The sequence below is a fragment of the Erithacus rubecula genome (assembly GCF_903797595.1).
Source record: "Erithacus rubecula genome assembly, chromosome: Z".
NCBI lineage: Eukaryota > Metazoa > Chordata > Aves > Passeriformes > Muscicapidae > Erithacus > Erithacus rubecula.
Window position 1 is genome coordinate 31,534,349 of NC_136661.1, and position 20,803 is coordinate 31,555,151.

The 20,803-nt window shown below is 55.0% G+C and overlaps 2 protein-coding genes across 2 annotated transcripts in view; one reads left to right on the top strand and one right to left on the bottom strand.

The window, feature by feature from the left end:
• Positions 1-4,069: 4,069 nt before the first annotated feature.
• Positions 4,070-13,598, bottom strand: TXNL1 (thioredoxin like 1). The gene is made up of 8 exons (XM_079330239.1): positions 13,399-13,598; positions 12,508-12,604; positions 10,809-10,982; positions 10,526-10,648; positions 9,342-9,411; positions 8,940-9,112; positions 7,547-7,651; positions 4,070-4,272 (listed from the first exon to the last, which is right to left on the bottom strand). Exons 1-8 carry the CDS (start codon positions 13,494-13,496, stop codon positions 4,243-4,245), a joined length of 870 nt encoding a protein of 289 aa, XP_079186365.1. The 5' UTR covers positions 13,497-13,598; the 3' UTR covers positions 4,070-4,242.
• Positions 13,599-18,382: 4,784 nt separating this feature from the next.
• The window catches only part of WDR7 (WD repeat domain 7), a 30,772-nt gene continuing 28,351 nt past the window's right edge, over positions 18,383-20,803 (top strand). The window contains exons 1-4 of the mRNA XM_079330289.1: positions 18,383-18,400; positions 18,736-18,904; positions 19,508-19,614; positions 20,629-20,707. Of these exons, the coding sequence (XP_079186415.1) occupies positions 18,749-18,904; positions 19,508-19,614; positions 20,629-20,707 (342 nt within the window). The 5' untranslated portion in view covers positions 18,383-18,400; positions 18,736-18,748. The remainder of the gene's footprint in view (positions 18,401-18,735; positions 18,905-19,507; positions 19,615-20,628; positions 20,708-20,803) is intronic.

The following is a 20,803-nucleotide window of genomic DNA, read 5'->3' on the forward strand; positions in this document are numbered from 1 at the left end:
GGGATCTCTGAACCCCGGGATCACCGAGCCCCAAATCGGGATCGGGATCACCGAGCCCCGGGATCGGGATCGGGATCTCTGAGCCCCAAATCGGGATCGGGATCACCGAGCCCCAAATCGGGATCGGGATCTCTGAGCCCCAAATCGGGATCGGGATCACCGAGCCCCGGGATCACCGAGCCCCAAATCGGGATCTCTGAGCCCCGGGATCACCGAGCCCCAAATCGGGATCTCTGAACCCCGGGATCACCGAGCCCCGGGATCTCTGGAAAGGTCCCAAAGTGTCCCCGGGGCGCTGCCGCCTCCCCCCTCCGAGACTGGAAGGAAATCTCTGACAGATGGCTGAAAGAAACCAAAAAGGCAATTATCAAAGGGGAAGGCTTTGGAACGCGTCCTTTGAAATCCAAATTTGTTTAGCATTTTTAGCAGCTGAAATAATTTTCGGAGCATCTGATGAGAGCTCTGAGTGCTTCCTTCCCTCCTCTCCCTGGCCAAGCCATCCGCTGCAGGGCTGCCGCTGGCACGGCCAGTTCTGTACTCGGGGATGAGCCGCGATAGTCGCGACATTCCCGGCGGAACGCCCTTCCGCCTTCGTGCGGTCCCTCAGCCGGGACCCCCGGGGATGCGGCACGTCCACCCGCAGGGATCAGTCCCCGCAAAGAGGATAAACGGGCCCTGGAGCCGATTAAAGTTCTCTCCTTCTGCTGGACAAACTCTAATCCCGCGGCCAGGGGACCTTGGAGTCCCTTAAGCTGGGGGGGGCAGCAAGGCCTGGGTTCCTTTGGGTGGGGGTCTCTCAATCTCTGCCATTCCCGAACCATCACTGGCCCAGAAAATCCGAGCGCAGGCTGGGAGCAGCTTTTCCCAGCTCTGAAATCAAGTGATTTAACCCGGGGGCTCGGGCGGGGCAATCGCGACACGACAGATCCCGCCTTTCTCCCAAAAATCCCCCTTTAATCCCTTTAGCACATCAGGCTCTGCTCCCACTCCCGGCTTTGTCTGCTCGGGAAAAAATCTGTTTGTACGTGGCCACCTAAAGGCAGCTGTCCCAAAGGCACTTGCATGGCAGAGCTGCTGATTTTGGGAACCTCTGAGCCCCAAAAATAGTCAGTGGCCATTTAAAATGTGGGTTTAACACGGGTTTAGCTGTGCAATTCCAGAGTGCTGTGGGTGGGAAGGGACTGGGAGGATGTTCCAGTGCTCTGGAATGGGGCACATCCTGTGGGATCCAGGCTCTGGTTGTGCTTCAAACCCCCCAAAACTCAGCTGAAATCCATCTGGCTGTGCTTCAAACCCCCCAAAACTCAGCTGAAATCCATTTGGTTGTGCTTCAAACCCCCCAAAACTCAGCTGAAATCTATCTGTGCTTCAAACCCCCCAAAACTCAGCTGAAATCTATCTGTGCTTCAAACCCCCCAAAACTCAGCTGAAATCTATCTGTGCTTCAAACCCCCCAAAACTCAGCTGAAATCCGTCTGTCTGTGCTTCAAACCCCCCAAAACTCAGCTGAAATCCATCTGGTTGTGCTTCAAACCCCCCCAAAACTCAGCTGAAATCACGAGTGCCATTAAGGCAGCACAGGCATTGAGAGATGGGAAGTTAATGAGTTGGAAATGCAGCCTCGCCCTGGCTGGGGGATGTGTGACAGTGCTGGGACAGACAGACAGACAGACAGACAGACAGACAGCTTCCCTCGTTGTAGCACAGCATTCCATCCCATAATGGCACCCCAGGAGCTGCTCCTGTGCTCCCCCCTGGCCAGGCACAGCCCAAGGTGCCCCTGGGGCTGCAGAGCTGCTGGAAAGGTCACAGAATTCATTAAGTGTCCCCTGGCCACCAGCTGGGCAGATGCCACTGGCCCTGGGGACACAGGGACAGTCACCCGGGCTGGCACCTGGCCAAACATCCCATTGTGGCAGCTCCCATCCCATCTTTGGGTTTGTTCTGAAACCAGGGTCACTGTGGCTTGGAGTGCCACAAATCCTGTTGGGCACCAGCTGGGGGGACACTGTGTGCTGGCCCTCCCCAAAATATCCCCAAATCCTGAGGGACAGGGACCCCCCAGAATATCCCCAAATCCTGGGGGGACAGGGAGCCTTGGGACCCCCCAGAATATCCCCAAATCCTGGGGGGACAGGGAGCCTTGGGACACCCCAAAATACCCCCAAATCCTGAGGGACAGGGAGCCTTGGGACACCCCAGAATACCCCCAAATCCTGAGGGACAGGGAGCCTTGGGACCCCCCAGAATATCCCCAAATCCTGAGGGACAGGGAGCCTTGGGACACCCCAGAATATCCCCAAATCCTGGGGGACAGGGAGCCTTGGGACACCCCAAAATATCCCCAAATCCTGAGGGACAGGGAGCCTTGGGACACCCCAGAATATCCCCAAATCCTGGGGGACAGGGAGCCTTGGGACACCCCAGAATATCCCCAAATCCTGAGGGGACAGGGAGCCTTGGGACACCCCAGAATATCCCCAAATCCTGGGGGACAGGGAGCCTTGGGACACCCCAGAATATCCCCAAATCCTGAGGGACAGGGAGCTTTGGGACACCCCAAAATATCCCCAAATCCTGAGGGGACCCCCATGCTGCTCTCAGCCCCTCCATCCATCCCTGGTGCCATTTCTGTGCTCGGGTTTCTCCTCCCCTTTCACACCTTCTGCTCCGGCAGCAGATGCCTCCCCACACCCTCTGCACCAACAGGGATGTGACAAAAAACCCAAAAATACAAAACACAAACCCTCCCAACCTTTCTGTCCCCGGGGCTGGGATGGAGCTCCTGATGGCTTCAGAGATGTGCAGGTAAAATCCATTTTGTGGTGTTGGTTACAGTGACACTGACCCCACACAGAGCTCAGGAGGAAAATCACCTTCACTGCCCCTGGAGCTGCCTGGGAAGTGAAAAACCTTCCAATTCTGCAGATCAGCAATGGAGGAATTTCACCAGATTCCAGCCTTTTCCTCCCTTTTTGCTATCGACATTAAAATGGAAATAAAGAGAGAAATCACCTCAAACTTTCCCTTTTTCCTTTCCCTCGTTTTTTCTCCCTTTTTGCTATCGACATTAAAATGGAAATAAAGAGAGAAATCACCTCAAACTTTCCTTTCTCCTTTCCTTTTTCCTTTCCGTGTGAGTTCTTGACTTGCTCATTTGGATATGAATAAAAACAAAGAATAAAAGCAATAAATACAAAATGTCAAACCCACCAAGGGTTGCAGGCTGGGATGGAGATTCTGGGGTATTTTCTCCATCACCTTCAGCAGCTCCAGAGTTTCCTGGGGCTTTTCCATCCTCGGGAGCTGCAGAGTTGGGAAGAGGGGGTTAGTTCATGTTTGCTCATTTAAATGTCATTTTTGCAGGGAAAAAAACCAAAAAAAAAACCAAACAAAAAAATCCTTTTGGTACCTGATCCATGATCTCACTTATCTCGTGCTGGTGCAATCCTGGATTGAGTGGAAAGGGAATTTTCCCTTTTGTTTTTGGGGATGAATGGCCCGGGAGGGGTGGAGTTGAACTGGGTTAAATTCGGGTTTAGTTAAGTCGGGCCTGGGGAAACTCGCCGTGGCCGCAGCGCCACCGCGTGGCCGCCGCTGTAAGAACAGCCCGTAACAACAATGGAAAAACAAACCCGCCGCGAAATGCAAAAATAATTAAAAAACAAAAAAAAAACCACCCCAAATTAAAAAAAAAAAAAATTCCAGAAGCAAATTCACTTTACAATAGAATTGAGAGAATTCTGCTGATCAATGCCTGATTTACCAACTTTCCTTGGAAATGTGCCCTAAGTGGTAGAGAAATTCCAATGAGGATGGAAAATTCATTTCATTGGTAAGAAATATTCCCTTATTAAAATCAGAGAGAGGAGAAGCATCCAATGAAAAGAAGGAATAAAAACAATTTGGTGGGAATTGATGGAATGATGATTTCTTTGATTTTAAAGGGAATCAAACATCATTTTGTAGGAATAACAACCCCAAAGCCCCCCTCGAATCTTGCTGTGTTTGACAGGTGGAACTGAGAGGAACAAAGAGCCCCCGTTGCTGGGAAAAGCAGCTGCAAGTTGGCAAAAATGAGGGATTTTATTTACAGGTGCAGGAGGAGCAGAGCAGGGGCAGCTGAAGCAGTGGGGGGGGAATGGCAGCACCAGAGCCAGTCCCTGGCCATGGGCACAAATCCCAGGATTGCAGAGAAAATGGGAATGGGGCTGGCAGGAGGAGTCCCAGTGCTGCTCCTTCCTAGTGGCTCTCTCCTTTTTTCCCAACTACCTGCAAGAGAGGAAAAACAGGAATGCAGGGTCAGACCTTGGCAGGGCAGCCGAGGGGTTAAAGGGTGGGGAACAGCCCAAAAATCCCCCCAAAATCCATGGGGAGAACACAGGGAATCCCAAAATCCATGGGGGTTATAATGGAGAACACAGGGAATCCCAAAATCCATGGGGAGAACACGGGGAATCCCAAAATCCATGGGGGTTATAATGGAGAACACAGGGAATCCCAAAATCCATGGGGAGAACACAGGGAATCCCAAAATCCATGGGGAGAACACGGGGAATCCCAAAATCCATGGGGGTTATAATGGAGAACACAGGGAATCCCAAAATCCATGGGAATTATCCAAAGAATTCCCCCAAAATCCATGGGAATTATCCAATGGAATATAACCAAGGAAATCCCCCAAAAGCCTTTTTTTTTTTGTTTTCTCTTAGGGAATAGAACACAAGCAAATCCCCTATAAATCCATTTTTTTCTCTTAGGGAATAGCACCCAAATAAATCCCCCAGAAATCCATTAGGAAATAGAACCCAAGCAAATTCCCAACAATCCATGTTTGTTTTCTCTTAGGATTGGAACCCAAGGGAATCCCAGCAATCCATGGGGGTTTTTTTTCTCTTAGGGAATAGCACCCAAGGAAATCCATGTTTTTATTCTTTTAGGGACTAGCACCCAAGGAAATGCATGTTCATTTCTCCCAGGGAATAGCCCCCCAGCCCCAGGCAGCAGGAGCATTTCCCCGTGCCAGGGTCAGTGTGGCATTTGTGACTCCAAAGTGCTGGCACAGGTCAGCAGGGGGAGAACAGCAGCAGTTAAAGGGTTAAGGGTTATTCTCAGCACGGAGCAGCAGAAATGGTGTGTACCAGTCAGAGGCACTGAGGGACAAGAGGCCCATGGGGACGATCTGCAAAACCCAGCAGAGCTTGGGATGGTGATGGAGAGAGGAGCCCCCTGCACAGCAGGGAAACCCACCCATGCTCTGCCAAACCCTTGAACCCAGCAGAGCTTGGGATGGTGATGGAGATGAGCCCCCTGCACAGCAGGGAAACCCACCCATGCTCTGCCAAAACCTTCAACCCAGCAGAGCTTGGGATGGTGATGGAGAGAGGAGCCCCCTGCACAGCAGGGAAACCCACCCATGCTCTGCCAAAACCTTCAACCCAGCAGAGCTTGGGATGGTGATGGAGAGAGGAGCCCCCTGCACAGCAGGGAAACCCACCCATGCTCTGCCAAACCCTTGAACCCAGCACAGGAATTCAGCTTTAACTCTACATCAAGCTGTGCTCCCAAAAGGTTGGTGTCAGTGCTTTTCACCTTGTGGAATTGTGCCATCAATTCAGGTGACTTTTGGCAAGAAAATTGCCAAGAAAGAGCCCCAGAACCAAGAGATAAATGGAAATGTTGTGTGTGGGTGGGCACCCCTGCTGCCATCAGTGCCCACCTTTGCACCAGGGCTTAAACCAGAAAAGCACAACAGCTGCTGCTGTTCCCAGGCAGCCCAAAATCTGAGACCCCCCATTATCTGTGTGTGCCCCCCATGCTCTGTGTGTGCCCCCCATGCTCTGTGTGTGTGCCCCCCGTGCTCTGTGTGTGTGCCCCCCATGCTCTGTGTGTGCCCCCCATGCTCTGTGTGTGTGCCCCCCGTGCTCTGTGTGTGTGCCCCCCGTGCTCTGTGTGTGTGCCCCCCATGCTCTGTGTGTGTGCCCCCCGTGCTCTGTGTGTGTGCCCCCCGTGCTCTGTGTGTGCCCCCCATGCTCTGTGTGTGTGTGCCCCCCATGCTCTGTGTGTGTGCCCCCCATGCTCTGTGTGTGCCCCCCATGCTCTGTGTGTGTGCCCCCCATGCTCTGTGTGCCCCCCATGCTCTGTGTGTGTGCCCCCCATGCTCTGTGTGCCCCCCATGCTCTGTGTGCCCCCCATGCTCTGTGTGTGTGCCCCCCATGCTCTGTGTGCCCCCCATGCTCTGTGTGTGTGCCCCCCATGCTCTGTGTGTGTGCCCCCCATGCTCTGTGTGTGTGCCCCCCATGCTCTGTGTGTGCCCCCCATGCTCTGTGTGCCCCCCATGCTCTGTGTGTGCCCCCCATGCTCTGTGTGCCCCCCATGCTCTGTGTGTGTGCCCCCCCATGCTCTGTGTGCCCCCCATGCTCTGTGTGCCCCCCATGCTCTGTGTGTGCCCCCCATGCTCTGTGTGTGCCCCCATGCTCTGTGTGCCCCCCATGCTCTGTGTGTGTGCCCCCCATGCTCTGTGTGCCCCCCATGCTCTGTGTGTCCCCCCCATGCTCTGTGTGCCCCCCATGCTCGTGTGCCCCCCATGCCTCTGTGTGACCCCCCCCCTCATGCTCTGTGTGTGCCCCCCATGCTCTGTGTGCCCCCCCATGCTCTGTGTGCCCCCCATGCTCTGTGTGTGTGCCCCCCATGCTCTGTGTGTGCCCCCCATGCTCTGTGTGGTGCCCCCCATGCTCTGTGTGTGTGTGCCCCCATGCTCTGTGTGTGTGCCACCCCATGCTCTGTGTGTGTGCCCCCCATGCTCTGTGTGTGTGTGCCCCCCATGCTCTGTGTGTGTGCCCCCCCATGCTCTGTGTGCCCCCATGCTCTGTGTGCCCCCCATGCTCTGTGTGGTGTGCCCCCCAGCTCTGTGTGCCCCCCAGCTCTGTGTGCCCCCCAGCTCTGTGTGCCCCCCCATGCTCTGTGTGTGTGCCCCCCATGCTCTGTGTGCCCCCCATGCTCTGTGTGCCCCCCATGCTCTGTGTGCCCCCCCATGCTCTGTGTGTGTGCCCCCCATGCTCTGTGTGCCCCCCATGCTCTGTGTGTGTGCCCCCCATGCTCTGTGTGCCCCCCATGCTCTGTGTGTGTGCCCCCCATGCTCTGTGTGTGTGCCCCCCATGCTCTGTGTGCCCCCCATGCTCTGTGTGTGTGCCCCCCATGCTCTGTGTGTGCCCCCCATGCTCTGTGTGCCCCCCATGCTCTGTGTGCCCCCCATGCTCTGTGTGTGTGCCCCCCATGCTCTGTGTGTGCCCCCCATGCTCTGTGTCCCCCCTGCAGTGTTTCTGTCCCCCCTGCAGTGTTTCTGTCCCCCCTGCAGTGTTTCTGTCCCCCCTGCAGTGTTTCTGTCCCCCCTGCAGTGTTTCTGTCCCCCCTGCAGTGTTTCTGTCCCCCCTGCAGTGTTTCTGTCCCCCCATGCTCTGTGTCCCCCCTGCAGTGTTTCTGTCCCCCCTGCAGTGTTTCTGTCCCCCCTGCAGTGTTTCTGTCCCCCCTGCAGTGCAATACTCACTCTTTTGAAGTCGTTCATGTTGGTGGCCTGCACTGGAGTGCCAATAAATGTGAAATAAGTGATTCGTGTCGTCTCTTCGTCACCGTGATTGGACTGGACAAACAACTGCAGGGGAAAAGCCAAACACAGCTTGGGTTGTGTGAAATGGCAATTCCCAGTGACAATTGCCAGTGACAGTTGTGTCTCTGTGCTCATCTCACTGATGGTTTACACAGCACTGCTCTCTCCTGGCATTTCCCATTCACCTGAGAAATCCCTGGGATCTGCCAGGAGCTGAATGAACATGGATTGGAGTTCACTCAGCACCTGTGGGCAGCTCCTGTCCCCAGCCCAGAGGCACAGAGTGGCACTCACAGTGACACTGTTGCCATCCCTGTCCCCTCACTCACGGTGACTCTGTTGCCATCCCTGTCCCCTCCCCGCTCTCCCTCACTCACGGTGACTCTGTTGCCATCCCTGTCCCCTCCCCGCTCCCCCTCACTCACGGTGACTCTGTTGCCATCCCTGTCCCCTCACTCACGGTGACTCTGTTGCCATCCCTGTCCCCTCACTCACGGTGACTCTGTTGCCATCCCTGTCCCCTCACTCACAGTGACTCTGTTGCCATCCCTGTCCCCTCCCCACTCCCCCTCACTCACAGTGACTCTGTTGCCATCCCTGTCCCCTCACTCACAGTGACTCTGTTGCCATCCCTGTCCCCTCACTCACTGTGACTCTGTTGCCATCCCTGTCCCCTCCCGGCTCCCCCTCACTCACGGTGACTCTGTTGCCATCCCTGTCCCCTCACTCACAGTGACTCTGTTGCCATCCCTGTCCCCTCCCAGGCTCTCCCTCACTCACAGTGACTCTGTTGCCATCCCTGTCCCCTCCCCACTCTCCCTCAGTCACAGTGACTCTGTTGCCATCCCTGTCCCCTCACTCACAGTGACTCTGTTGCCATCCCTGTCCCCTCCCAGGTCTCTCACTCACAGTAACTCTGTTGCCATCCCTGTCCCCTCCCAGGTCTCTCACTCACAGTGACTCTGTTGCCATCCCTGTCCCCTCCCAGGTCTCTCACTCACAGTGACTCTGTTGCCATCCCTGTCCCCTCACTCACTGTAACTCTGTTGCCATCCCTGTCCCCTCCCCGCTCTCCCTCACTCACGGTGACACTGTTGCCATCCCTGTCCCCTCACTCACAGTAACTCTGTTGCCATCCCTGTCCCCTCCCCACTCCCCCTCACTCACGGTGACTCTGTTGCCATCCCTGTCCCCTCCCCGCTCCCCCTCACTCACGGTGACTCTGTTGCCATCCCTGTCCCCTCACTCACAGTGACTCTGTTGCCATCCCTGTCCCCTCACTCACAGTAACTCTGTTGCCATCCCTGTCCCCTCCCCGCTCCCCCTCACTCACGGTGACACTGTTAACATTCTGGAACTTGACGTATCGGAGCTGGATGCTGCCCTCGTGGCCGATGTCCTCGGGGCCCAGCTCCAGCGCCTGCGTGGGCTCGCTGCGTTCCGCCTCCTCGAAGTCCATGGAGCGCGGCAGGTTGATGAAGATCTTGATCAGCTTGGGCCCCTGGCCTGGGGAAACAGGGTGGGGTTGCCTGGGGGCGTGTTCCAGGCAGGATGGGGTGGAATCTGTGCACTGCAAGCTGGGTTACTACACAAGGAAGAAACCAGCAGTGCTCGTGTATCACACAGCAATCAACACTTCATTTGTACCCGTACACTGTCTGTCAATGGTTACATTTGTGCACCAAGCTGCAATCCTCTCCTGCCAATCAGCAATAAATAATTCTGCAGCACTCACCATTGTCTGGCCCCTGCAGCTTCATGGAGTAAAGCTTGACGGGCTGGCTGAAAGCTACAGTGATGAGCAGCTGTGCAGGGAAAAACCACAATCACACACTGGCTTCCTCACTGGGGAAAAACCCAGCACAGGCAACACAGGGAACTGGGCTGAGGGGTGGACACCACACACTCTGCAATTGCCTTGACATGCCAGCAGGGAAAAGGGCAATCCTGCACTGCAGTGACACCACCCAGTGACCCCAGTGCCTCCCTGCAGCCCCCCCAGTGCCTCCCTGCAGCCCCCCCAGTGCCTCCCTGCAGCCCCCCCAGTGCCTCCCTGCAGCCCCCCCAGTGCCTCCATGCAGCCCCCCCAGTGCCTCCCTGCAGCCCCCCCAGTGCCTCCATGCAGCCCCCCCAGTGCCTCCCTGCAGCCCCCCATTCCCCCCCTGCAGCCCCCCCAGTGCCTCCCTGCAGCCCCCCCAGTGCCTCCCTGCAGCCCCCCATTCCCCCCCTGCAGCCCCCCCAGTGCCTCCCTGCAGCCCCAGTGACCCCATTCCCTCCCTGCAGCCCCCCCAGTGCCTCCCTGCAGCCCCCCGTGACCCCAGTGCCTCCCTGCAGCCCCCCCAGTGACCCCAGTGCCTCCCTGCAGCCCCCCAGTGCCTCCCTGCAGCCCCCCCAGTGCCCCCCTGCAGCCCCCCCAGTGCCTCCCTGCAGCTCCCCCATTCCCCCCCTGCAGCCCCCCCAGTGACCCCATTCCCTCCCTGCAGCCCCCCATTCCCCCCCTGCAGCCCCCCCAGTGCCTCCCTGCAGCCCCAGTGACCCCAGTGCCTCCCTGCAGCCCCCCCAGTGACCCCATTCCCCCCTGCAGCCCCAGTGACCCCAGTGCCTCCCTGCAGCCCCCCAGTGACCCCAGTGCCTCCCTGCAGCCCCCCCAGTGACCCCAGTGCCTCCCTGCAGCCCCCCCAGTGACCCCAGTGCCTCCCTGCAGCCCCCCCAGTGACCCCAGTGCCTCCCTGCAGCCCCCCCAGTGCCTCCCTGCAGCCCCAGTGACCCCAGTGCCTCCCTGCAGCCCCCCCAGTGCCTCCCTGCAGCCCCCCCAGTGCCTCCCTGCAGCTCCCCCATTCCCCCCCTGCAGCCCCCCCAGTGACCCCAGTCCCCCCCCGCAGCCCCCCCATTCCCCCCGCAGCCCCAGCTCAGCCCCACCTGCCCGTCGCAGTCCGACTCCAGGTAGGAGGAGTCCCTGCGCAGGCAGTTCTCGAAGCCGTGCTCGTCGCTCTCGTTGAGGCACTCGCAGCCCGCCTTGTTGATGAAGGGCAGCAGGTCCATCTGGGGACACAGCAGGGACATGAGCAGCCCCCTGGGGTCAGGGACACGCACCCTCCCAGCCCCTCCAGCCATTTCAGCCGTTACTGAGCTCCCGTGGCACACTCAGGCCTTCCCCAAGTATCCCGGCCATCAGTTTAGCTTTCGTTCCCTGAGCACTCACGTATCCCTTGGGGATGTCGGTGTCCTCGCTGCTGCCGGGGTCGTTCTCCAGGTGCTGTTTGATCTTGTCCTCCAGCCCCACGGCGTCGGCGCCCTGGTACTGGTCAATTCGCACCTTGTTCCTGAAGAACAGGAACGTGGGCGTGGCCGAGATGTTGTTGGTGGCAGCCGTGCCCTGGCGGCACAAACGAGTCCGGGTCACTGCTTGGGGTCAGGGGCACCCACCAGGACATCTGCCCTCGGCACCGGGGCACTGACAGCAGCATTGGGGTACAGGGCTGAACCCCAGCCCTGACAGCAGCATTGGGGTACAGGGCTGAACCCCAGCCCTGACAGCAGCAGGATTGGGGTACAGGGCTGAACCCCAGCACTGACAGCAGCATTGGGGTACAGGGCTGAACCCCAGCACTGACAGCAGCAGGATTGGGGTACAGGGCTGAACCCCAGCACTGACAGCAGCATTGGGGTACAGGGCTGAACCCCAGCCCTGACAGCAGGATTGGGGTACAGAGCTGAACCCCGGCCCTGACAGCAGGATTGGGGTACAGAGCTGAACCCCAGCACTGACAGCAGGATTGGGGTACAGGGCTGAACCCCAGCACTGACAGCAGCATTGGGGTACAGGGCTGAACCCCAGCACTGACAGCAGCATTGGGGTACAGGGCTGAACCCCAGCACTGACAGCAGGATTGGGGTACAGGGCTGAACCCCAGCCCTGACAGCAGCATTGGGGTACAGGGCTGAACCCCAGCACTGACAGCAGCAGGATTGGGGTACAGGGCTGAACCCCGGCCCTGACAGCAGCATTGGGGTACAGGGCTGAACCCCAGCACTGACAGCAGGATTGGGGTACAGGGCTGAACCCCAGCACTGACAGCAGGATTGGGGTACAGGGCTGAACCCCAGCACTGACAGCAGGATTGGGGTACAGGGCTGAACCCCAGCACTGACAGCAGCATTGGGGTACAGGGCTGAACCCCAGCACTGACAGCAGCATTGGGGTACAGGGCTGAACCCCAGCACTGACAGCAGCATTGGGGTACAGGGCTGAACCCCAGCCCTGACAGCAGCAGGATTGGGGTACAGGGCTGAACCCCGGCCCTGACAGCAGGATTGGGGTACAGGGCTGAACCCCAGCCCTGACAGCAGCAGGATTGGGGTACAGGGCTGAACCCCAGCACTGACAGCAGCAGGATTGGGGTACAGGGCTGAACCCCAGCCCTGACAGCAGCAGGATTGGGGTACAGGGCTGAACCCCAGCCCTGACAGCAGGATTGGGGTACAGGGCTGTAACCCCAGCACTGACAGCAGCAGGATTGGGGTACAGGGCTGAACCCCAGCCCTGACAGCAGGATTGGGGTACAGGGCTGAACCCCAGCACTGACAGCAGCAGGATTGGGGTACAGGGCTGAACCCCAGCCCTGACAGCAGCAGGATTGGGGTACAGGGCTGAACCCCAGCCCTGACAGCAGCATTGGGGTACAGGGCTGAACCCCAGCACTGACAGCAGCAGGATTGGGGTACAGGGCTGAACCCCAGCACTGACAGCAGCAGGATTGGGGTACAGGGCTGAACCCCAGCACTGACAGCAGGATTGGGGTACAGGGCTGAACCCCAGCCCATATACCAGCAGGGTTTTGGGGTCCAAGGCTCTGCCCCCATCCCCTGCTACACCTCAGCAGGATTTTTGGGGCACACACCTGGCACTGGTGCACATCCACCTCCAGGAATGTTGCCTGGGGGTATTTGTTGCTCAGGGCGTTGAAGGCAGGAGCGATCCGCAAGCAAGGGCCACACCTGAGCAAAAAAAGTGACATTTGCAATTCCACTTTGCTTTTATTTCTCACTGTCCAAAACACAAACAGAACATTCCCAACATCCTGCTGTAAAATAACCTCTCTACCTGTAGCGTTTTTACCTCCTTCCTGGGGAAAAAAATCATATTCGCACATAATTTAAATATTCTATGGTCATGATTTATCAAAGCTCCAAGGATCATAAAATTTTTCCCACAATAAATCTCATTTGCACCTATAACCAGTTATTGCCACATTTATTCGGGAGGACAGAGCTGGTTTCTCTCGATTTAACTGCAGCGTGTATTTTGGACTCATTCTGTGCCAGCAGGAAGTGCAGGAAGCGCTCAGCTGCACCGATTCCCGTCAAGGGAGTTTCTCATAGCGAAAGAGAAATGAAAAGTAAAGCAAAATCCCCAATGCGGTGCCCCGTGAACCAAAAACTCCCGAGATCATCACTATTCTCCTGACTGCACAGATTAATGGCAATAATTCACACGCTGGTGACACTCATCCCGATTTCATCGCCGCTGAGGAGGGGAAAGGGGATAATCCACTTGTCCCGGTAAATGGGTGCGGATGCAGCCAAGTTTTGCGGGCACACCAGCGGTTTGCCCGAGTTTTTAGGTGTTTCAGCGCTGTTGCCAGCAGTTCGCAGCCCTGCAGAGCAGCGCAGCCCCCGCTCCCTCAGAGCGCCCGAGGGCTGGCGGCTCCGCGGGATGGGCGGGAAAAGAAGGAATTTAATACAGCATGGGGGAACGGCGCCGGAGCCGCGCGGAGAAGCGCTTCACTCACCCCCTCATGGTGAACTTGACCACGGCCAGGCGGGAGCCGGCGGCGCTCAGCTCGGGCTGGAACTCGGTGTCGTTGGCGATCACCTTCACGCCCGCCATGGCCGCGGGCCCCGGTGGCGGCGCCGGCTGCGATGTGCAGCGTCACGGCGGGCAGGACGCCCGGCATGCACCGCTGCCACGGGCACGGGCGCACGCGCGACCGCCCCGCCCCGCGCCCGCCCGCCGCCATCTCGGGAACGGGCAATGCGTGAGGGGCGGCGCCGGCGGCCATTTTGGAAACGGGCAATGCGTGAGGGGCGGCGCCGGCGGCCATTTTGAGAAAGGGCAATGCGTAAGGGGGCGGTGCCGGCGGCCATTTTGGGAAAGGGCAATGCGTAAGGGGGCGGTGCCGGCGGCCATTTTGGGAAAGGGCAATGCGTAAGGGGGCGGTGCCGGCGGCCATTTTGAGAAAGGGCAATGCGTAAGGGCGTGAACCCGGCGGCCATTTTGGGAAAGGGCAAACGCGGGAATTCCGTGAGGGGAGACGCGCCTTGAAATTTGAACGTAAAATAAAATACCTCTAGTTTCGTCATGAACTCGTTTTTCAGTGGCGTTATGGGGATAAACAAGCAAAATAAAACCGAAAACTAAACCCAACACTTTGACGCTGACAACTTCCCAACGTCCTTTATACCACAACACAATAAACGTCACTTCAGGATGTCTCACATTTCCGTTTTTCCACACAGAAACCAGGAATACCCCCAGCACTCCGTTATATTTTAAAAGCCTTATAGTAATTTCTAATTAATTAATTAAGTACGCAAGTAATCACTAGCTGCCCGCGGCGGCGGCGGCTGCCGTCAAGTGCGCCGGCGGGCGCTTTACGGCAGTGTCGCGAGAGGCGCTGTCATCCGGCCGCTGCCGCACCGAGCGCGGCGGGGCCGCGACAGCGACCGGGGCCGGGAGCGGGAGCGGGATCGGCACCGAACAGGTTCCACCGGGGAAAGCGGCGGGAGAAGGGGTGGGCTGAGCGCCCGGCGCTCCGCAGGCCCCTGAGCATTGGCACCGGGAGCGCCGGGATCCCGGGACACCGGCAGCGGCCCGCGCTGTTAACGGAGCACGGTTGCATTCAGAATTTCACCAGCTTTCCCTGCGGTTATCGGTGGGTGGAGGTTTCCATGTCTCCTCACCCTTTTGGGGATTAAATTCATTTTAATGGCCATTGAATTTCCCGTGCTCTTGGCACGCTGGGATGGGGTTGGGAGTTCTCCAGCTGCTTTGGATAACTGTCCTTTGGGACAGCTGGAAACACAAAAAATGACACTGAGTTCACCAGGAAAACCTGCCCGTGGCTTCCGAAACTGTTCATTAACTCCAATCTCGTGCCCCAAATTAGTATTTCCTTCTCTGGCTCGGTTTGGAAGCTCCTGCATACCCAGGGAAGGTGGTTTGGTTGTATTCTCACTTTTATTCTATGAAAATCCATCCTGTGGATTTCTGGGAAGGTGTTTGGTTGAGTCTGGGATTCAGAATTTAATACCTTGTACTTGAAAAATCACTTTAGTGGCTTGACTGAAATAGGAATTGATCCGGGATTATTAAACGTGCCTAAATCTTTAAGCAGAGCAGTTCAAAGAGTCACTGGATTATCCTGCCAGGTTAACACATTATTTAACATTCTTTTGGTTCATTTCCTCCTTTAAATAATTGCTTTCTGTCTAAATGTTGTAAAAATCCTGGGCACATCCCTGCATTCGTTTTATTTATTCCCACATCCCTGCACTTATTGCATGTGTAAGATTAGAATGATTTCTGTGTTTTTATTTATTGCGAGTTGCGAGGTTCAATGTTAGAAAATTGCAAGTGGAGGGAATAAATGCAGGGATGATTAGTGTGTGTGTCTATCCCTGTGTGCATGGGGTAACAGAATAATCTGCTTTATCGTGTTTTGGGAAGCAAACCAGACTTTTGGCAGAGACAAATTTACACATTCTGGAGAGAGGAGGATTAAGAGGAAGAGCTGAACTCGTGGCGTCTCCATTTTGCACCTCCAAGTTCCCATTTTCTGCAGGAAATGGTGGATTTGGGGCAGTGCTGAATGGCTGGAGTGCAGGAATTGGTGTGGAATAATTCCCTGCTTGGGTTTTGCACCCGTTTGGCACTGGCACAGCTTTGATTTGCTCCTGCCCTTTGTCATCGCTGATGTCAAAAAAATGGAATTATTGATTGTTTTCAGACAAAAAGGGGTTTTGGTGCTGGCAGGGCTGCAGTTTGCCGGGGCTGAGCTCTGCAATCCCAATTCCTGGGGAGTTACAATGTGGCTTTTCCTGAGAAGGAAGCTTTTTATGAAGGCCTTGAGCTGCCATAGTCAAAAACTAGAAGGAAAAAGGTAGTTTTTCTTTTTCCTCTCTCTCCCAGAGCTTTGCTGTGAAATATTCTGAGAACTGTGTTTGAAATGTGTTTCCTGCATGGCGAATCTCTTGGGCTGTGACATCCCCTGCGTGTTCCTGTTGGAAATTCCCTTTATTCGGAGCGGTGTGGGTTTGGCAGTGCTCGGCGGCAGCTTGAAATGCAGAGTCATTAAATGCAGTGATTCCGTGCCCCGGTAGGGGAGTTGCTGCATTTTTTTCAAAATATCAGCCAGGGGACACAGGAGCACTGACTCGTTCCCTAAACTGGGACCAGTAGTCACAGAGGACTGGGAGGGGATTTTGGTGTTGTTTTCCTGCTCTGGTTTAGTCATTTTTGGGTGGTTGCCTCACAAAAAATCGGGTGGGTATTTCTGTTTGCCGTGGGTGGTTTTGTTCTTGTGTTATTTGTGTTTTGTTCTGTTGCATCTGGACACTTTATTCCTGCCTTTATTCCATTTTTGTGATGATTTCCCTGCAAATGGGGCCTGGTTTAATTGTAGCTCTTTGTTTGTCACCCTGTTGTTTATAATGCTGAATTAATTTCTCTTTCTGTGTTGTGATGGTGCAGACAGCAATTGATCCAGCATTGCATAACAATTAACTCTGCAGGGCCAGGTGTGGTTTGCAGTGTGGATTTTTGGTGTTTATTGAACCTGAGGGTTAAATGTGAGCTCCTAATTAAATGTTTTTTAATGAAGATGGACCAGGGACACCCGTGGGATGGAGTTGGGAACCTCACTCACATTCAGGCTGACCCTTGTTGTTGTGTCATAATAATTCAGATTTGTTCCCTCTGAAGTGCTGTGAAACAGGTTGACAGACCTGTGAGAAATGCAAATACTGCTGGGTACCTCAAGAATGTGTGTAGAATAGTGTGTATAGCTATAAAATACCCCACAAAAACACACAACATTTCAAATATTTCTCCCATGAATCCTGCCTGCTTTGGTGTGTTCGTGCTCCTCTAAAGCAGAGCTGGGGTGAGTTCAGAGCATAAAGCTCCAGAGGATAACCCACAAGGAGTGTTTGGTTATTTATTTAACATGACCCTTTTCACTGATAAGGAAACCTCAGCTCTAAAATCATAGAAGTGCTCCACAAGCTGGGAATGTTGCTACCACAAACAGAGGGTTGTTTTGGGGGTTTTAAATATTGAGCAAATCCAACTGGGTTTTATTGCCACAACTTTAAGTTTCTATTCCCAGTCACTGAGACCATTTTGGCCTGGGGACAATTGCAATTCTGCTGTGTTTTTTGTGTCAATATGTTTGGAAAATCCAAAAAGTTGCTGTAAAGATAGTGCTAGAGTTATTTCCTGCTGGAGAGTGGCCAGGATCCAGTTTATCAGAGGATTATACAGGCCTGATTTCACCTAAGGCAGGATATTCCATATTCCACCATGAATGTCTGTGTAGCAGGGACATAATAACAGCAGGGATATAAAAACTGCTTCAGCCTCGGGGCTTAAAGCATTTTTTACTTCTAAAGTACTCCGAAATGAGGGATTTGGGCAAAAATCCTTGTGTGCACCGGGATGTGATGTTTGGCCCCCACCTTTTACTCCCCTCCCTCTTGCTTTGAAGGAGAATAATTTGGATTTTGGGAGACAGCAGGAGCCCCCCCCCCCCTTATGTAGATAAATGGCACCATTGCCTCATACCTGGGGGTCGTGTCTGTCTGTCTGTCTGTCCGTCTGCTTCATCCTGGGACCCCTCAGATATGAGGGGAAAATGGCAGGAAGGATGAGGGGGAAAGGGTGGGAAACGTGAGGGGAAAAGATGGCAAAAGCATGAGGGGAAAAGATGGCAGAAACATGAGGGGAAAAGATGGCAAAAGCATGAGGGGAAAAGATGGCAGAAACATGAGGGGAAAAGATGGCAAAAGCATGAGGGAGAAAGGGTGGGAAGCATGAGGGGGAAAAGAGCAGGAAGCATGAGGGGGAAAGGGCTGGATACATGAGGGGAAAAGATGGCCAAAACATGAAGGGAAAAGAGCTGAAAACATGAGGGGACAAGGGTGGGAAGCATGAGGGGGAAAAGAGCAGGAAGCATGAGGGGGAAAGGGCTGGATACATGAGGGGAAAAGATGGCAAAAACGTGAGGGGAAAAGAGCTGAAAACGTGAGGGGAAAAGGGCAGAAAGCATGAGGGGAAAAGATGGCAAAAACGTGAGGGGAAAAGGGAGGGAGCATGAGGGGAAATGGGCGGAAAACGTGAGGGGGAAAGGGCAGGATACGTGAGGGGAAAAGAGCTGAAAACGTGAGGGGAAAAGGGCAGAAAGCATGAGGGGAAAAGATGGCAAAAACGTGAGGGGAAAAGGGAAGGGAGCATGAGGGGAAATGGGCGGAAAACGTGAGGGGGAAAAGGCAGGAAATGTGAGGGGAAAAGAGCGGGAAACGTGAGGGGACAGAATGCCAGAGGCGGGAGGGAACAGGAGGGTACAGACTGAGGGGAAAGGAGACAAACGCTGAGGGAGCAGCCCGGTCTCTGCTGACTGTGCTGCCGCCATGGCCGGGAGCAGGAGGGTACAGTCTGAGGGGAAGGATGACACGCTGAGGGAACAGCCCGGTCTCTGCTGATGCTGTGCTGCCGCCATGGCCGGGAACAGGAGGGTACAGTCTGAGGGGAAGGATGACACGCTGAGGGAACAGCCCGGTCTCTGCTGGTGCTGTGCTGCCGCCATGGCCGGGAGCAGGAGGGTACAGACTGAGGGGAAGGATGACACGCTGAGGGAACAGCCCGGTCTCTGCTGACTGTGCTGCCGCCATGGCCGGGAGCAGGAGGGTACAGACTGAGGGGAAGGATGACACGCTGAGGGAACAGCCCGGTCTCTGCTGACTGTGCTGCCGCCATGGCCGGGAGCAGGAGGGTACAGACTGAGGGGAAGGATTACAAGCACGCTGAGGGAGCTGCCCAGCCTCTGCTGACTGTGCTGCCGCCGTTGCAGGCGCGGCGCCGCCATGGCCGGGAACAGCCTGGTGCTGCCCATCGTGCTGTGGGGCCGGCGCGCCCCCACACACTGCGTGTCCTCCCTGCTGCTCGTGGACGGCTCCGTCATCGTCACCGGCTGCCATGACGGCCAGATCTGCCTCTGGGACCTGGCTGCGGACCTGCAGGTACGGCTCTGCCTTCGCCCTCCTTGGTTCCTTCCAGCGCCCTCAGCCCGCCTGCTCTGCCAGCCGTGGCTGCTCTGCCCTCCCTCCCTCAGCGCTGTCCCGCCTTACCTGCGGCTGCTTTGGCTCCCTGCCTGCTCCTCTAGGAACAGATTTAAACTCATTCCGATTCCTTGCAGCCGCAAGATATTGTGTTGTGCAAAGGAATTCCTTCCCAATAGCCCATCTGAAGCCTTTCCTCCTTTTCCTGGTGCTCTATTCCCTGTCCTAAATCGCTCTGCCCTTATTTATGGGTGTACAGGAACTCAACTTAATGTGCAACACAGTCATTTTCAATCTGCCAAACTCAATTTAAATTTAACGCAGCCAATTCAGCCCCTGATCTGTAAATATTGAGAGGAGTTTGTAAAATGCATTTTTTTTCCCCCCCAAATTCTCATTGCTGTGTGAAGTAGAAAGTCTCCCACGATGATCCATCCACTGCTGTGTTAATTAATTGTGTGTGCACGTATTACTGGATATAAAACACACCAAGTGGAAAGCTGGGATATGGGTGTTGTGTCCTTTGGGTGATTGTGACTGCCTGTTTTCTTCTCCTGATCCCAGATCAATCCCAGAGCTCTGCTCTTTGGTCATACAGCCTCAGTCACTTGTTTATCCAAGGCCTCAGCTTCCCCTGAAAAGCAATATATAGTGAGTGCATCAGAGAGTGGGTGAGTTTCTAAGTGTTTGTTGATGTGCAGAACTGCAATAATGGGAATTTGTCCTGAATTTATCCATGTATTTAACACTGTGCTTGATTTTTATCCTCAAGAAAAAACTACTCAGCAAATATATTGTCGTTTTTGATTGGTATTATTTATTTATCACAAAGCAGCAGCTTGGAAGGATTTCTTGTGCAATTGGTATCCAAATAGCAAGGAATTGAAGGGGAGAATGTGACAAAATTTAGAATTTCCACGTTGGGCCAATTTCAGAGTTAAGTAATCTCTTCCTATTGGATTTAGAACCAAAGTGTGTTTTCATCAGGAATTTATCTATCTGATGGAAAGGAGAAAGAATCTATTCTGGTTAACCTGAGTATAAAGTTTTAAATTGAAAAGTACTGCAAAGGGGGTACTAGCTGCTCATTTGGACTCTTGCAGTTGTGTGGTTTATCCTCATAGGAGATTGTGTGGGTTTAGGACTGAAAATCCCCATTGAGTTTCTCTAGATACAGTGGATATAATACCTAATTAACAGTGCAGATGGAACTGCTGCCAGTGTCAGGGGCTCCATGTGGGTTTGCTGTGTTCCAGGGAGGGGCTCCATGTGGGTTTGCTGTGTTCCAGGGAGGGGCTCCATGTGGGTTTGCTGTGTTCCAGGGAGGGGCTCCATGTGGGTTTGCTGTGTTTCAGGGAGGGGCTCCATGTGGGTTTGCTGTGTTTCAGGGAGGGGCTCCATGTGGGTTTGCTGTGTTTCAGGGAGGGGCTCCATGTGGGTTTGCTGTGTTTCAGGGAGGGGCTCCATGTGGGTTTGCTGTGTTCCAGGGAGGGGCTCCATGTGGGTTTGCTGTGTTCCAGGGAGGGGCTCCATGTGGGTTTGCTGTGTTTCAGGGAGGGGCTCCATGTGGGTTTGCTGTGTTCCAGGGAGGGGCTCCATGTGGGTTTGCTGTGTTTCAGGGAGGGGCTCCATGTGGGTTTGCTGTGTTCCAGGGAGGGGCTCCATGTGGGTTTGCTGTGTTCCAGGGAGATGTGCCTGTGGGATGTGAACGATGGCAGGTGCATTGAGTTCACCAAGCTGGCCTGTGCCCACACAGGCATGCAGGTGAGTGGGGACACACTGGGAGGGTCCCACTCTGGGGAATGGCTGCAGGGGGAGGCAGCTGTGTCCTGCAGGGATTGCAGATGGTGTTTGTCTCTC